This window comes from Phyllobates terribilis, unplaced genomic scaffold (assembly GCF_046119375.1).
Source record: "Phyllobates terribilis strain yellow unplaced genomic scaffold, ASM4611937v1 Scaffold_1__5_contigs__length_1240528914, whole genome shotgun sequence".
NCBI classification, from domain to species: Eukaryota; Metazoa; Chordata; class Amphibia; order Anura; family Dendrobatidae; genus Phyllobates; species Phyllobates terribilis.
In genome coordinates, this window is record NW_027362761.1 from 438,454,758 (window position 1) to 438,472,390 (window position 17,633).

The 17,633-nt window shown below is 40.5% G+C and overlaps 1 protein-coding gene across 1 annotated transcript in view; it reads left to right on the forward strand.

The window, feature by feature from the left end:
• Positions 1–17,136, forward strand: part of LOC141267224 (uncharacterized) — a 60,264-nt gene extending 43,128 nt beyond the window's left edge. The window contains exons 6-8 of the mRNA XM_073680237.1: positions 14,025–14,182; positions 14,423–14,465; positions 17,020–17,136. Coding sequence (XP_073536338.1) covers positions 14,025–14,182; positions 14,423–14,465; positions 17,020–17,136 — 318 coding nt within the window. The remainder of the gene's footprint in view (positions 1–14,024; positions 14,183–14,422; positions 14,466–17,019) is intronic.
• The last annotated feature ends 497 nt before the right edge of the window (positions 17,137–17,633 follow it).

The following is a 17,633-nucleotide window of genomic DNA, read 5'->3' on the forward strand; positions in this document are numbered from 1 at the left end:
CAGAAAACTATTATCCGACACTTAATTTAAATATTAAGCCAATAATATTGAAGACCCATCTCTGGAATAGGTCATAAGTATAAGATTGGTGAGACCCAACACCTAGAAGTCTGACAAATCAGATGTTGGTAGCTCCATTGGTGGCTGGACGTCAACACTGAGCAGAGCTGCACTGATCAGCTGCATTCAATGTGTAGCGGCAGATCAGTAATTATAATTTACTCCAATTACGTCCATTCATGCCTTTTATGTTAACCACACAGAAGTAACAATCATCATTGTGATTACTCTTTTCTCTCCAGGCCAGAGGAATGCCAAATTTCAGACATTTCCTTGTACCATTTGTCCACTGCCGAAGGTGCCCAATACAAATTTTACAGACAATGTGTGGAGCTTATGTCTTATCTTGGTCTTCTAGTTTTATTTTGAAATAGCTTAGGTTGCTTTGGATTTTCTTTGTTCCCTCAATGTATACTCTCCACAAATGTAGCAAAAGCAATCGGAATGATTCAAACACTGTCCTAGTGAGGAGGCCATGTTATCACCTGCAAGAGTGAAAAATATAAAGAATAGACAAAATAAAATAAAAAAGTAACAATGTTCCACTGAATCAGTAAGCACGGCACCTTGGTCTTCAGCTGAATCAGTAAGCACGGCACCTTGGTCTTCAGCTGAATCAGTAAGCACGGCACCTTGGTCTTCTGCTGAATCAGTAAGCACCGCACCTTGGTCTTCTTCTGAATAAGTAAGCACTACACCTTGGTCTTCTGAATCAGTAAGCACTACACCTTGGTCTACTGCTTAATAAGTAAACAAAGCACCTTGGTCTTCTGAATCAGTAAGCATGGCACCTTGGTCTTCTGCTGAATCAGTAAGCACCACACCTTGGTCTTCTGCTGAATCAGTAAGCACTACACCTCAGTCTTCTGAATCAGTAACCACTTCACCTTGGTCTTATGAATCAGTAAGCACTGCACCTTGGTCTTATGAATCAGTACGCTCCGCACCTTGGTCTTCTGCTGAATCAGTAAGCACCGTACCTTGGTCTTCTGCTGAATCAGTAAGCACCGCACCCTGGTCTTCTGAATCAGTAAGCACTGCACCTTGGTCTTATGAATCAGTAAGCACTGCACCTTGGTCTTATGAATCAGTAAGCACTGCACCTTGGTCTTATGAATCAGTAAGCACTGCACCTTGGTCTTATGAATCAGTAAGCACTGCACCTTGGTCTTATGAATCAGTAAGCACTGCACCTTCGTCTTCTGAATCAGTAAGCACCGCACCTTGGTCTACTGCTTAATAAGTAAACAAAGCACCTTGGTCTTCTGAATCAGTAAGCATGGCACCTTGGTCTTCTGCTGAATCAGTAAGCACCGCACCTTGGTCTTCTGCTGAATCAGTAAGCATGGCACCTTGGTCTTCTGCTGAATCAGTAAGCACCGTACCTTGGTCTTCTGCTGAATCAGTAAGCACCGCACCCTGGTCTTCTGAATCAGTAAGCACTGCACCTTGGTCTTATGAATCAGTAAGCACTGCACCTTGGTCTTATGAATCAGTAAGCACTGCACCTTGGTCTTATGAATCAGTAAGCACTGCACCTTGGTCTTATGAATCAGTAAGCACTGCACCTTCGTCTTCTGAATCAGTAAGCACCGCACCTTGGTCTACTGCTTAATAAGTAAACAAAGCACCTTGGTCTTCTGAATCAGTAAGCATGGCACCTTGGTCTTCTGCTGAATCAGTAAGCACCGCACCTTGGTCTTCTGCTGAATCAGTAAGCATTACACCTTGGTCTTCTGAATCAATAAGCACTGCACCTTGGTCTTCTGAATCAGTAAGCACAGCACCTTGGTCTTCTGAATCAGTAAGCACTGCACCTTGGTCTTCTGAATCAGTAAGCACTGCACCTTGGTCTTCTGAATCAGTAAGCACTGCACCTTGGTCTTCTGAATCAGTAAGCACTGCACTTTGGTCTTCTGAATCAGTAAGCACTGCACCTTGGTCTTCTGAATCAGTAAGCACTGCACCTTGGTCTTCTGAATCAGTAAGCACTGCACCTTGGTCTTATGAATCAGTAAGCACCGCACCTTGGTCTACTGCTGAATAAGTAAACAAAGCACCTTGGTCTTCTGAATCAGTAAGCATGGCAACTTGGTCTTCTGCTGAATCAGTAAGCACCACACCTTGGTCTTCTACTGAATCAGTAAGCACTACACCTTGGTCTTCTGAATCAGTAAGCACTGCACCTTGGTCTTCTGAATCAGTAACCACTTCACCTTGGTCTTATGAATCAGTAAGCACTGCACCTTGGTCTTATGAATCAGTACACTCCGCACCTTGGTCTTCTGCTGAATCAGTAAGCATGGCACCTTGGTCTTCTGCTGAATCAGTAAGCACCGCACCTTGGTCTTCTGCTGAATCAGTAAGCACCGCACCTTGGTCTTCTGAATCAGTAAGCACTGCACCTTGGGTCTTTTGCTGAATCAGTAAGCACAGCACCTTGGTCTTCTGAATCAGTAAGCACTGCACCTTGGTCTTCTGAATCAGTAAGCACTGCACCTTGGGTCTTTTGCTGAATCAGTAAGCACCGCACCTTGGTTTTCTGAATCAGTAAGCACTGCACCTTGGTCTTCTATATCAGTAAGCACCGCACCTTGGGTCTTTTGCTGAATCAGTAAGCACAGCACCTTGGTCTTCTATATCAGTAAGCATGGCACCTTGGTCTTCTGCTGAATCAGTAAGCACCGCACCTTGGTCTTCTGAATCAGCAAGCACTGCACCTTGGTCTTCTGAATCAGTAAGCACTGCACCTTGGTCTTATGAATCAGTAAGCACTGCACCTTGGTCTTATGAATCAGTAAGCACTGCACCTTGGTCTTATGAATCAGTAAGCACTGCACCTTGGTCTTATGAATCAGTAAGCACTGCACCTTGGTCTCCTGCTGAATCAGTAAGCACCACACCTTGGGTCTTTTGCTGAATCAGTAAGCACAGCACCTTGGTCTTCTATATCAGTAAGCATGGCACCTTGGTCTTCTGCTGAATCAGTAAGAATAGCACCTTGGTCTTCTGCTGAATCAGTAAGCACCGCACCTTGGTCTTCTGAATCAGTAAGCACTGCACCTTGCTCTTCTGAATCAGTAAGCACTGCACCTTGCTCTTCTGAATCAGTAAGCATTGCATCTTGGTCTTATGAATCAGTAAGCACTGCACCTTGGTCTTGTGAATCAGTAAGCACTGCACCTTGGTCTTCTGAATGAGTAAGCATCGCACCTTGGTCTTCTTCTGAATCAGTAAGCACTGCACCTTTGAATTCTTAAGTATTCTAGGAAGAAACATACAATGTCTAGTTAATACCAACCTTTCATTCTCAAAGCCAGTAGCACACTGACTCAGCTTGAAGTGAAAAGATGTCACCGAGGTTGCCAAATGCTCTACTGCGTTGCTTTGCACACATTTCTGTGGAAAACGCTGCCAACAGAGTCGGTATACAATCACAGATGGTCAGTTATGTATTTGACTAATAGTTTAATACTTATTTAAATGCACACTGTATTTAATAAGTATTCGTCACATACCTTACAGACAATCCTTGATTCTATAACTAATACCACTGGCGAGGAAAAAATCCCAAATTCATGTGTGGGCAATTATACATTATCTCAAATAGTAGAGCTACTACCAAAAAATTAATGACATATTCTTATTCAGAAGACTGAACCATCTCTTGAATAGGAGCTAATCTGCAGCACTTGGCAACGGACTCTACACATTGAATGGAGTTGTGCAGTGCAGCTCTATGCTGTGCTTAAATCAGGACACCGCCGTAGCAAATAACAGCTGATTGGTGGGGGTGTCGGGTGTCAGTCCCCCAACAGTCTGATATGGATGCCCATTGATGCCCTATTCTCATGATGGGTCATCAGTATCATATGATTGGACAACCCCTTTAAGTGTCAAATTCTGCATCAAGATACTGTTCTGCATCATGATATACAAAACATAGCTACATCTGTATATTGCCATTTGCAATATTGCAATGTTTATCCACTTTCACAGAAAAATTTTCAGCCAATTTGAAGCCACAATTTACTTTGGAAATATGTGCAATAGTAAAACTGTTACATTGAAAATGAAATAATTGCATGATTTTTTTTGTCTCAGTTCCCTTTGCATCCACACGGTGGCGTTTATTGCTGTGTGTTCCGACACTGGAGATTTCAGCAGCACTGTATTTCCATGTGTGATAGTAATACTGACATTTACTGGCAAGGTAGTGAACAGTTAATTATCATTTCCCAGCTGGTGTAATGTGAATATTTTAGAACATATTCTTTACTAGGATTTTTTTTTAACTCAATTGAGCAAATATTAGGTTGACTAAATGAATGCAGAGCGATATTTCTAGCATTCATATTAGCTAAAGGGTCCTAATTCACAAAGGGATTATAATATAAAATGCTATAAAATTTACAGAATGCAGTGTCATACACCACACATAGTAACCATTCCTACAAAAAATAATGAAACACTTTTGTCCTAAGCCTGGATAACTCCTTTAATCAATTTATATGTACTCATTATTTAAAAATGACATATCTTGAGAAACGTAGAAATGGGGAGAACGTAGAAATAGTTTTATTCCCATGAAATGTGCATAATTAGTAAAAAAAAAAAATACTTAAACATTTTTGGTGCTGCACAAACTTATTACATGCTCTTTAAAAAAGGAGTCTTCCAATAAATTTTTTTTTATGCAGCGCTGCTCTGCTCTTCTTCTCAGTGACGTTGCCCCTCTCCAAACTCTTTGGGTCACACTGCGTTCTGCATGACCCAAAAGTGGCTTTTAAGTGTATAAACCGTCAGAACGAAGCTCCATAGACTTACATTGTAAAAGAGACTTCCTGTTCACGCATAGAGCGAGACAGATAATCTGAAGTGCAGTGACATCACTGAGAAGAGAAGAAAAATGGCGCTGGACATAGGAGAAGGTGGCGGTGGGTGAGTATATTAACACACACACTAGACTACATACACATACAGTCCTGTCCGAAAGCGTTGACATCCTTGAAATTGTTTCAGAAAATGAAGTATTTCTCCCAGAAAATTACACATATTTACAGTACAGACCAAAAGTTTGGACACACCTCCTCATTTAAAGATTTTTCTGTATTTTCATGACTAGGAAAATTGTACATTCACACTGAAGGCATCAAAACTATGAATTAACGCATGTGGAATTATATACTTAACAAAAAAGTGTGAAACAACTGAAAATATGTCTTATATTCTAGCCACCTTTTGCTTTGATGACTGCTTTGCACACTCTTGGCATTCTCTTGATGAGCTTCAAGAGGTAGTCACCGGAAATGGTTTTCACTTCACAGGTGTGCCCTGTCAGGTTTAATAAGTGGGATTTCTTGCCTTATAAATGGGGTTGGGACCATCAGTTGTGTTGAGCAGAACTCTGGTGGATACACAGCTGATAGTCCTACTGAATAGACTGTTAGAATTTGTATTATGGCAAGAAAAAAGCAGCTAAGTAAAGAAAACGAGTGGCCATCATTACTTTAAGAAATGAAGGTCAGTCAGTGTGAAAAATTGGGAAAACTTTGAAAGTGTCCCCAAGTGCAGTTGCAAAAACCATCAAGCACTACAAAGAAACAGGCTCACATGAGGACTGCCTCAGGAAAGGAAGACCAAGAGTCACCTCTGCTTCTGAGGATAAGTTTTTCCGAGTCACCAGCCTCAGAAATCGCAGGTTAACAGCAGCTCAGATTAGAGACCAGGTCAATGCCACACAGAGTTCTAGCAGCAGACACATCTCTACAACAACTGTTAAGAGGAGACTTTGTGCAGCAGGCCTTCATGGTAAAATAGCTGCTAGGAAACCACTGCTAAGGACAGGCAACAAGCAGAAGAGACTTGTTTGGGCTAAAGAACACAAGAAATGGACATTAGACCAGTGGAAATCTGTGCTTTGGTCTGATGAGTCTAAATTTGAGATCTTTGGTTCCAACCACCGTGTCTTTGTGCGACGCAGAAAAGGTGAACGGATGGACTCTACATGCCTGGTTCCCACCGTGAAGCATGGAGGAGGAGGTGTGATGGTGTGGGGGTGCTTTGCTGGTGACACTGTTGGGGATTTATTCAAAATTGAAGGCATACTGAATCAGCATGGCTACCACAGCATCTTGCAGCGGCATGCTATTCCATCCGGTTTGCGTTTAGTTGGACCATCATTTATTTTTCAACAGGACAATGACCCCAAACACACCTCCAGGCTGTGTAAGGGCTATTTGACCAAGAGGGAGAGTGATGGGGTGCTACGCCAGATGACCTGGCCTCCACAGTCACCAGACCTGAACCCAATCGAGATGGTTTGGGGTGAGCTGGACCGCAGAGTGAAGGCAAAAGGGCCAACAAGTGCTAAGCATCTCTGGGAACTCCTTCAAGATTGTTGGAAGACCATTTCCAGTGACTACCTCTTGAAGCTCATAAAGAGAATGCCAAGAGTGTGCAAAGCAGTCATCAAAGCAAAAGGTGGCTACTTTGAAGAACCTAAAATATAAGACATATTTTCAGTTGTTTCACACTTTTTTGTTAAGTATATAATTCCACATGTGTTAATTCATAGTTTTGATGCCTTCAGTGTGAATGTACAATTTTCATAGTCATGAAAAATCTTTAAAAGAGAAGGTGTGTCCAAACTTTTGGTCTGTACTGTATATAATATAACTTTTTTTTATTTAAAGGGGGAATGAGATGGTTTAAATTTTATATATTTTTTTCTCTTTTTACTTTATTTTTTTTATTCTCATGCGCTTCACAGGCGGACTAAGATGGGAGTTATTGGGGACCTTTTATCAGGCCGCTGGCAACCTGGTAACCCATAGATTCTGAGTGATTGCGTCGTGGGGGCCATTGTGATGAGCAATCGCATCGGAAAGTATGTAATTGAAATGCCACTGTCAGAGTTTGAAAGCGACATTTAAATGGGTAGACCGCAGCAATCTGAGCAAGCTCCGGCCACTGCCGGTACAGAATGAATATTGGCTGTGTAACACAGCCGGTGTCTGCCTGGCATGAAGCCGGCTCAGCTTCTGAGCCAGCGTCATACATTCTTGATTGAACTATGAGACAAATGTACATTGTAGGTCATTAAGGGGTTGAACATTGCTCACATAGACTTTTTTCCTTAAAACACGTTTTCCTGGCAAATATGTAATCATGTTAATGTCCCATGTTAATGTATGTAGAGTGCAAGGATTAAAATACTTACAAATCGCCGTCTTCTGACGTTTCCAGCACAGCTTCAGCTCCCTCCTACATCATCTGGCCATAGCTACGTCTTGCTGGCTCACTCCACAGACTGTAAGCTCTTTTCTTAATGTAAGTTTATAACAGCCTCCTTTTGAGTCTCATAGACTTTCGTTAAGTAAGTGACTTCTGCACACGCATTATTAAAGAGACATTCTGGTATGGATTTGCAAAGTACGTACACCATCTTCATCAGGCCAGGAAATCTATTAGGCTTCTATATACTGTATGAGCTACACAAAAACATCTCATTAATGAAGGTATATAACTACTCTGGTAAAGAAGTGGTCCTTGATCTTCACACAGTACCATATATTTCACTCTTTTAGTAAAACAAGACAGGCCTTTCCCTAAATTGGTCACAACAACGAGGACATTATCATATAATTGTATATTCTGTATATAAAATGCTTTGTTCTGCTTCCATCTTCCTGGGTGTAAGCCTAAGTACTTTATGTAAACAGCTTAGCAATGCAATAGGCTTATGTTTAAACCTCTGCTAGTGTACATGCCGAATGCCTGCGTTATCAAGCCACTACCAATACTGGGAAAAAATATAACCTTGGACTGGAGCAAAAATATAAAGTGCTTAGGTCGTTCTCATTCATTTATGTACTCTACCCGGCGACAAAGCACTTTTATTTAAAAGTAAATATACAATCAAGGGTTTATATACAGTGGAAAAAAAAACTCCACATACCCCTGTTATAATGCTCGTCCTGTAAAAAGAAATCATACCAAGAAGAATCATAGCAGAATCTTTTCCACCTTTAATGTCACCCATAATCTGTACTGATCCATTAAAAAATGAACTAAAATCATTTTGAGGGGGGAAACATAAATCACAAAACTAAAATAATGTGTTTACTTAAGTGTGAACACCCTTTGATAATTATAATTGGGGATGTGGTTGTGTTCAGGATTAGCCAATCACGTTTAAGCTTATGTTAAATAGTAGTCAGTACACAGCTATCATTATTTATAGTGATTTTGATTAACCCAATATGAAGTTTACCTGCTCTGGTAAGATTTTTCTGACATTTTCTTAGCTGTATTTTACAGCAAAAGCCATGGTCTGTAAACAGTTTGCAACAAAGCAAAGGGATCTAATTGCTGAAAGTTTCAGTTAGAAAAAAGTTAAAAATAATTTCAAAAGCATTGGATATATCATGGAACACTGTGAAGACTATTATCAAGAAGTGGCTTCAATTTGGCACAACAGTGACAATACCTAAAATTGGACGTCCCTTAAAAATTGTTGAAAAGACAAGACGAAAATTGGTCCAGGAGGCTTCCAAGAGGCCTACAGCAAAGTCAAAGGAGCGGCAGAAATTTCTGGCAAGTACTGGTTGTGTACTCCATGTCTGGCCTGTGTGGTAGGGTGGCATTATGGAAGCCTTCCTTACAAAGAAAATCCAAGTCTGGCTATGTTTTGACAAAACCTATATCAAGTCTTCTAAAAGGATGTGGGAAAAGCTGTTATGGTCTAATGAGACCATAACCACAGTGGATCATAGAGGAGGCAGTATTAGTCTTTGGGGCTGCTTTTTTTCGGAACTGGGGCTTTAGTCAAGGTGGATGGAATTATGAACAATTCCAAATATCAGTAAATTTTGCAACAAAACCTTCAGGTCTTTGCTAAAAAGCTGAAGATGAAGAGGAATTTCATCTTTCAGTACAAGGAACCTAAGCATAAGTCCAAATCAACAAAAGAATGTCATCTCCAAAAGAAGATCAAAGTTTTGGAGTTTTCAAAGCCCAGAGCTGAACCTAATTGAAAGTCTGTGAGTTGACCTGAAGAGGGCACTGTACACAGGAAATGCCCTCCAATCTGACAGCTTTTGAGCACTACTACAATGAAGAATGGGCAAAGTTTGCCAATTTTAGATGTGTCATGCTGATACTCCTACCCAAAAAGACTGAATGCTGTCATAAATTTAAAGGGTACTTCATACAAAATATTAGTTTAATGATATGCATATTTATGTGACCACAATATTTTTGTTCTTTATTTTTCTTTTTCCACCTGAAAAGATTTCAGTAAATTATTGGGTATCCCATTGGTGTCTTGTCCTGTGTGCATATCTATAAGAAGATTAAACTGAGAAGTATTTGAACTATATTGCTGAGTTGAACAACTAAAGTATTTGGCCAGTCTGAGTTATATTCTGTTACACTCATAATGAGGGAGCAACAACCTTGTTGCAAGTACTTGGGTGAAGTTTGTGACAGCCACAGCCAGGCTTGTCAGATAGTCAAAACAGTGAGAGTCAGGGAGTATTTCTTGGGACAATTGCAAATATATTATGGGCTTCCTAAAAGAAGAGTAATGATTGCCCACCATTGGACAAACTTGGATCATGTTCTACATCTTGTCAGGAAATTTCTGGTCCCCAAGGACTACAGAGAGTGAGTGAACAGCAACTGTTAAATGAGAAGAACCCTTCGGTAGGGCAGAACAGTGCAAACCCGTACTCAAGGCAATGTTGGTATCCAAGCTGCCAGAGATGAGTATCCAAGCTGTTTGTTTAAAACGTGAAGTAATTGATGCTCACGAGAGATATAGATTCATCTACCAGAGCAACAATGATGAAGATATGTTAGTCCATTGGACCGATCTTAAGCAAAGGAGCATGCCCAATTGCCATTACAGACTTATACGGCGAGGGCCAGTGAAGTGTGTGCTAGTGGTAAGAGAAAAAGGTGATTGGGCTTTACTAGAAGGGTCCCAGCTAAGATGAGCAGATTTGCCCACAACAGAAAGTGTCCATAAAGTGTCCATGCTCCTGGCATCTGAGGAGCGTTAACACTGCAGAGAGGGCCAATCAAGGAGTCACTGACTCTAGGCTTCCTTAAATTAGAGAATAACTGTGGATAGACATCATGGTGCCATAAGACCATTGAACTTTGCATTGAGTTAAAGAAAAATATTAGGATTTAGAGCTCACTGTCTCTTCGACAGGTAATGAATGGTTCCTATTGAGAATTGTGCAGTTAGACTTCTTCTTTTATTCGAAACCTGGTTTGCTGTGATTGTTCATTACTTTTTATCTACGAATAAAAGAAGATGTCTAACTGTACAATTTTTAAAAGGAACCATTCATTACATGTCAGAGAAACAGCGCGCTGTAAATGCTATTTTTCTTTAATTCATCCAGAATTACAGGCACCGAGCAGTGAGTTCACTAGGAAGAACAGCAATTGCCTCATCCAAAGACACAAAAAGATTGGAGGCAGCTCCCATCATTTCTCCCACTACTGCCGCATCATATGTTTCAGTAAAGTTCTATCTCTGAAAGTGCCTACAGTATGTCCTGAGTTTTCTCTTTTGCCTCTACCACATACACAGTTGAACTTTGCATTGCCTCATCTGTATGTGAATCATGCCAATTCATATTCACCGTCACTTAAAAAGAACCTTTCACCAAGTTTTGATGTTGAACTGGCTACACAATGTAATAGCGACTACAAACCAGGATAATTTTTTTTCGCCTCTCCATTGCAAAGATATTAGCAAAGTATTTGCCACCTAATGAGTTAACTTTTATTAAGTCAAAGTGGGTGTTATCAGTTAGTTTTCACTGGGACATGAACTTCTTCTTTCTGTATGATGCTAACCAATCATAAGCAGGCAACACACTGGAGAAAGAAAAACATGCCCCACAATAGCTTAGAACAGGTTTCTCATTGTGTGAGATATAGGCTAAGGTTACAGGGTGACGTGTGGCGCGACACTGAAATCGCAGCAACACATTGCAACATTAAATGTATTGATTTCCTATGGTGTGTTACTGCAACCTACAATATACTACGACACAAATCTAAATGTGTTAAATTGAATTTTCTGTCGCTGGTTGCAAGTTGTAAGCGACACACTTGCCATAAGCTTCAGTGCCAATCGCACTCGACATGTAACTTGTCTGCAACTTGGCTGTTTTATTTACTGCAGAATCCAGGGGCGGACATACCACCGGTGCACTTGCAGAGGCGTCCGGAGATGGAGGGGGCCCTTGCAGGCAGGGGCATATTGCCCATAGTGGTATTTTTCATGTTTTGCCACAACCTGGAATTTCAATGTTTTTTTGAGGGTTTGCATCAGTTCATGTAAGGAACATGCCTACAACTGTGAACATTTGGTTTTCTTTTTTTGTGAAGCAAATAACAAATGGGACAAAATAATTGAAAACTTTAGTGTGCATAAATATTCACCCCATAAAGTCAGTACTTTGTAGAGCCTCATTTAGAGGCAATGACAGCTGCATGTCGCTTTGGATAAGTCTCTATGAGCGTTCCACATCTTGCCACTGGGCTTTTTCCCCATTCCTCAAGGCTACTCCAGCTCCTTCAAGCTAGATGGTTTCCTCTGATGAACAGCAATCTTCAAGTCTGACCACAGATTCTCAATTGGATTAAGGTCTGGGCTTTGATTAGGCCACTCCAAAACATTTAGACGTTTCCAGTTAAACCTCTCGAGTGTTGTTTTAGCAGTATGCTTTGGGTCATTGTCTTGTTGGAAGGTGAACCTCCGTCCCAGTCCAAAATCACTGACAGGCTGAAACAGGTTTTGCTCAAGAATATCCCTATGTTTCGCACCATCTATCTTACCCGCGAATCGGACCATTTTCCCTGTCCTTGCTGTAGAGAAACATCCATACAGAATGATGCTGCCACCATGTTTCACCATGGGGATGGTGTTCTTGGGGTGATGAGCTGTGTTGGTTTGTTGCCAGACATAGAGTTTACCTTAGTGGCCAAAAAGTAAAATTTTGGTCTCATCTGACCACAGCACCTTCCTCCATATATTTGGGGAGTTTCCCACTTGCCTTTTGGCAAACTGTAAGGCTTATTGTTGTCATATGGACAGATACTCCAGTCTCTACAGCTCCTTCTGGGTTACCTTTGGTATCTGTGCTGCCTCTCTAATTAATGCCCTCCTTACCGGGCTGAGAGTTTTGGTGGGCGGCCCTCTCTTGGTAGGTTTGTTGTGGTACCATGTTCTTTCTATTTGATGGTGCTCCGGGGGATCATCAGAAATTGGGAGATTTTTTTATAACCCAACCCTGACTTGTATTTCTCAACAACTTTGTCCCTGACTTGTTTGGAGATCTCCTTGGTCTTCATGGTGTTGTTTGATTAGTGGTGCCTTTTGCTTAACAGTGTTGCTGCCTGTGTGGCCTTCCAGAAAAGGTGTGTATATACTGACAGACCATGTGACACTTAGATTGCACACAGGCGGACTTCCTTTCCCTAAGCATGTGACTTATGAAGGTAATTGCTTGCACCAGAAATTTTTAGGGGCTTCATCTCAAAAGGGGTGAATACATATACACATGCCAATTCTTAGTTATTTGATCCCATACATTTAATTTATGCCTATATTTTTCTCACTTCACCAACTTAGACTATTTAGTACTGATGCATCACACATAAATCGGATTACAAAAATATTTAAACACAGGTTGTAATGTAACAAAATAGGTAAAAAGCCAAGTGGGGTGAATACTTTCGCAAGCCACTGTGTGTGTGTCTGTATGAACATATTTTTTTTTGGTTCATGTATGATACTGTAATTTTTAAAGAATAGGAGAATCAACCTGGCTCTTTAAAGGATTATCCATGAAATAATCAAGTTATCCTGATCCATAGGATCGGGGACAACTTGCTGATTACTGGGGATTCGACTGCTGGGTCCCCCAAATATTACGAGAACAGGACTTTGTAGTCTTGTCCTGAATGGAGCAGAGTTGTGCATGCTTGGCCTCTGCTCTATTCTATAGAGCTGCTGAGTGCTGTGCTCAGCTATTTCCTTCAGTTCCATAGACAATGAATAGAGCAGAAGTCAAGCTTGCGCACTTTCAATCCATTGATGGCTGAGCTGCAGAGTCCTGCTCTTAGGATCGCTGGGGGGCCCAGTGGTCAGTCCCCCAACAATCAGTAAGTTATCCATATCATTGGGATTGGGCATAACTTGATTTTTTTTGGCCTTTGTTCAGCGTGTACACCATGATGCATAGGTTAAACAGTTGCCTGCACAATAAAAAAAAAAGTAAATGTTTTAAGTACGTCTTTTACAGGATACCATTGTATGGACTCGTGCAGTCTACTACATTATTCCATACTTTTATTTGTTGTATGCTACCAGATGGTATGGATACCAGATATACAAGTTAATATGATATCTACATGGTTGGGCTCTGCTGGTTCCAGCAGTAATCACATAACCACGAGGAACGAGGATGCGCTTTGCACACTTGCTGTCATGTGCCAACTAGAGTGTCAGCCACGTCTTGCAGTGTCCTATCCACCAACATAACTGACTCTCTAGTTGTCAGGGCAGTAATAGTGAGGAAAATCTAGCCTATTGCTCGAAGCCTGAGGCTCCGGGGGTCCCGTGGCCAGATTGTCCTCATTATAACCGGTGTGCCGGGCAGGGATGGGGGCACAGACACATTTCTTGCACAGGGGCCCCAAGCTGTCAGTGACAAAATCAGAGCTCTAAAATAGTTGCCGATAGCAAGTCACAGACAGGTCGCACAAATGTTTTTGTCACGTGACCTTTCTGAGATTTGATGTCACGCAACACAAAGATAGGTTGGATCATCAGCACATACACTGAGGAACGGAAAAAAAAGGTGTTAAAATACCACATGATGTTTGTCATTTTACTTCAAAATGACAGCGTATTAATTCTTATTCCAATGCAGGATGAAGGAAAATGCCGTCCACTTGAGGTGACCAAATTAGAAGGCTCTGAAATTGGCATTGATACTACGCTGGGGAAACCATTTGTCTTTAGATGTGTCCCACAATCTGGAAACCGGATATTCTATTTTTGTGCCACATCCAACCAAGAGATGAAAAGGTAGATATTTATTGCAGGTTCCCCAACTTGTACTAACAATGTCAAGAATCCCATACTTTATTCTAGAGATGTATATAGAAATATAATTTACAAGACTGGCTAAGAAGTAACAGAAAGTTCAAACTCAACCAATCAAAAGTTATATTGAATCCACATTTAGCTTTATATTGTACATCATGTTATGGCACTATACAGCAGATGCATCTAATGAGAGGTCTCATCATGTATCTCATGTTCTAGGTGGCTGGAAGCTATGGATAAAGCAATACATCCCCTTAATCAGGTAAGAAACAAAATGATCCAGAGAAATACTATAAGGCCACGGCCCCACTATCAGTATTTGGTCAGTATTTTTTCTCAGGAGTGGGAGCCAAAAACAGGTGAGGAACAATCAGAGAAAAGGTATAATAGAAACAAGTCACCAATTCTGCATTTATCACCCACTCCTGGTTTTGTCTCCTACTCCTGAGAAAAAATACTGACCAAATACTGACCAAATACTGATAGTGGGACCAGGGCCTAAATGTATGATCCGATGGGGAAATCAAGCTGCCGGTCATATGAATGAGAGGATCTATGTTTTCCTTTGAAACAAGTCTGATTTACAGCAGTGACCCCCAATTTTTCCAAGGGATATAACAGGTAGTGCTTGGATTTATTACAGAAAAAGACCACCAAAAACATAAATGCTTTATTGAAACGCCATACTGTTATTTTATTGGGTTTATAAGACTTAAAATCAGGGCAATACCAGACTATTAAAAGTTATGAAACCTTGGGGAAAAGGGCAGTGTTGTGCAAGGGTATTTGTGGTCTCCCAGTGAGCTAAAATGTAACAATTCACATGGCAGCCCAATATTTCACCCCATGTGTCCCATGTTAGCTCTGTCACCAAATAGTTTTCCCATCATGATATATCATGATCAAATATTCTATTCTATATCATACTCATATGGCCAAATAATACTTTACAACAGTAACTCAATAATACTTCTGTTGTATGATTAAATACTACCACCATACCACAAATAAATAATAGTGCTATACTACTGTATGTTAAAGCCTTATTATTATACCTTCAATGATATCTTGGTGAATACCACTACCTTGTCACACAGTTATAACATGACTGAATTAATGTCATTCCATAATCCTCTCATCATACAGTGACTGAAAAATATTTCCACACCATGACCAAATATTACTTTCATACAGTGACTGAAAAGTGTTATGCGATGATCAAACATCACTATCATATCATGACTAATACCTTCATACCAGGACAAAATATTGTCACAATACCCCCTTATTCTCCTTTGGCATCCCTCCTTGTTTTTGTAGTATTCATTTGGTAATATTTTTATTTATTCAAATATTTTGTAATCTATTGCTGTATTATTTATTGATATACTTTGGTTACTTTACTACTTTGGATTATCATGCATTGCACAGATTCTTTTTTGCACTTTGGCACTTTATATGATATGTAATACATTATATTTTCTATGCTAGGGGGTTTGCCACCTTACGTGGTATTTTTGTGGGATTTTTTGGGTCTTGTATTAAGTATTCAATATTTTAATGGTATTTTCTGTGTTTAGTGAATTATTTGGTTTACTTAATAAACTAAATACATTTTTAGTCAATGTGCTGGACCCATTCTATATAGCTGCCTCTTATTTTTTCTGTGTTATAAGTGCTTAGTTTGCTATATGGGGTTGTATCACCTATTTTTACATACTGTGTGGGTGGTGACCGCTCCCTATGTTTTTCTATTAAACATAGCTACCATACCATGACCAAATATGTGTTTCACCTTGCAAACTACAAAACAATACCCACTGTTGTTAAATGAGGAAACTGTAGAGGGACGGTCTAAAACTTGATATTTAAGTCAAGGTGTCTCCATATACAAATAGCAAGAGACCTGACAATCAAGCTGTGCAAGCCTGGGAGAAGCCAGAGGAGGCTGCCAAACGACTCTTCTCCTTGATCCTGGCTCATATTTAAATCTTAACCATCGTTTTATTTCTTTATTTCTTTCTTTAGTTTCTTTATTTTTTTTCAGAGATCAATAGTGCACATGAAAATAAGAAAATTTGTAACATATCTTATTAAAGAAATCTGTTTCATTCATTCTCAAAAATCTGTCTGTAATGAATATAGATTTTTCCAATATTGAGCTAGAAGATGGCAAGAGAACTTGCAGCAAAATGTATGCGTTTGTCTCTAGCTCCTCATTTCTCCCCTCTCCATAGAATTATAAAAATACTAACTGTTATGTCTAGAGATGAGCAAATATGTTGAAATTGAATTCTACTTGAACTCTACATATATTTGCACTGCCAGAACAGTGGCTGTTGGCCGTCATTTTTCTGAATCGAAAAGGGACATCAAAAGGTTAAAAAGTAAAAAAAATATTTTTTTTAAACTCACCTTATCGCTCATCTCTCCAGCCCCTCTGTTCCTCACAATCACCTATCCAGTCCTCGTCGCATCTGCTGATCTTCGCAGCGAGCGCTGTTATCCCCAGGCCTCACACACTGAGCCTGGACTTCCGGCTCTTATGGGAGGGTTCTGCGTATGCACATGCAAGATCACGACATGTTGTGACGTCATGATGTTTGTTGACATTTAGCATGCTTGCACAGAACCCTTATCAGAGCCGGAAGCCCCAGCCTAACGTGAGAGACCTGGGGATTTCAGCACTTGTGGTGAAGATCAGAAGATGCGGTGAGGACCAGACGGCTGACTGAGAGCAATGAAGGGGCTGGAGAGCTGAGTGGTAAGGTGAGTATAAGGATTGTATTTATTATTTAAATCTTATGTTTATTAAGCTCTGGGGTTTGCAAAGACCCCAGAGTATAATCAGGGACATTACATTTGCAGAGAATAACTTCTCTGTTAATCAAATTTCCCAGGAAAATTTGCGTGAACCGACAAATCTTTCCTGATCCGTTCATCTGTAGTCATCCTCTATCTCAGTAATGGAAAAATCTGTCTTCACTAAATACAGATTTTTTAGCCTTTACCCCTGAATTTATAATGAAAGATCAGTCCAGGAGGAGAAAGCAGCAAATTTCATGTGTACTATTGATTATAAAATAAAATTTAAAATTATGCTTACGCTTTAAACTATGTTTTATTCTGAAATACCACAGCATTTCAGAATAAAACAATACAACATCTGTTTGTAATGAGGGAAACCATCTCTATGTCACGCAAGGTGTAGGAAAGACTAAGTGCAACACGAAGGGAAGGGGGAAAAGGGGGCCCAGACTCTAGAGAAAGGTGGTAGTGGAGACCTCCTAGGCTGACCTTATAATCACCCTGTCTCCCCTAACGTCCCAATATTGGTTCCACACCAATCGCTGCACAGGAACCTCGCCCTGTCTTTCCCTGGCGATTGGCCCTGGCTAGGGAAGGGAGGGGATGAGCGCTAGTCAATCCC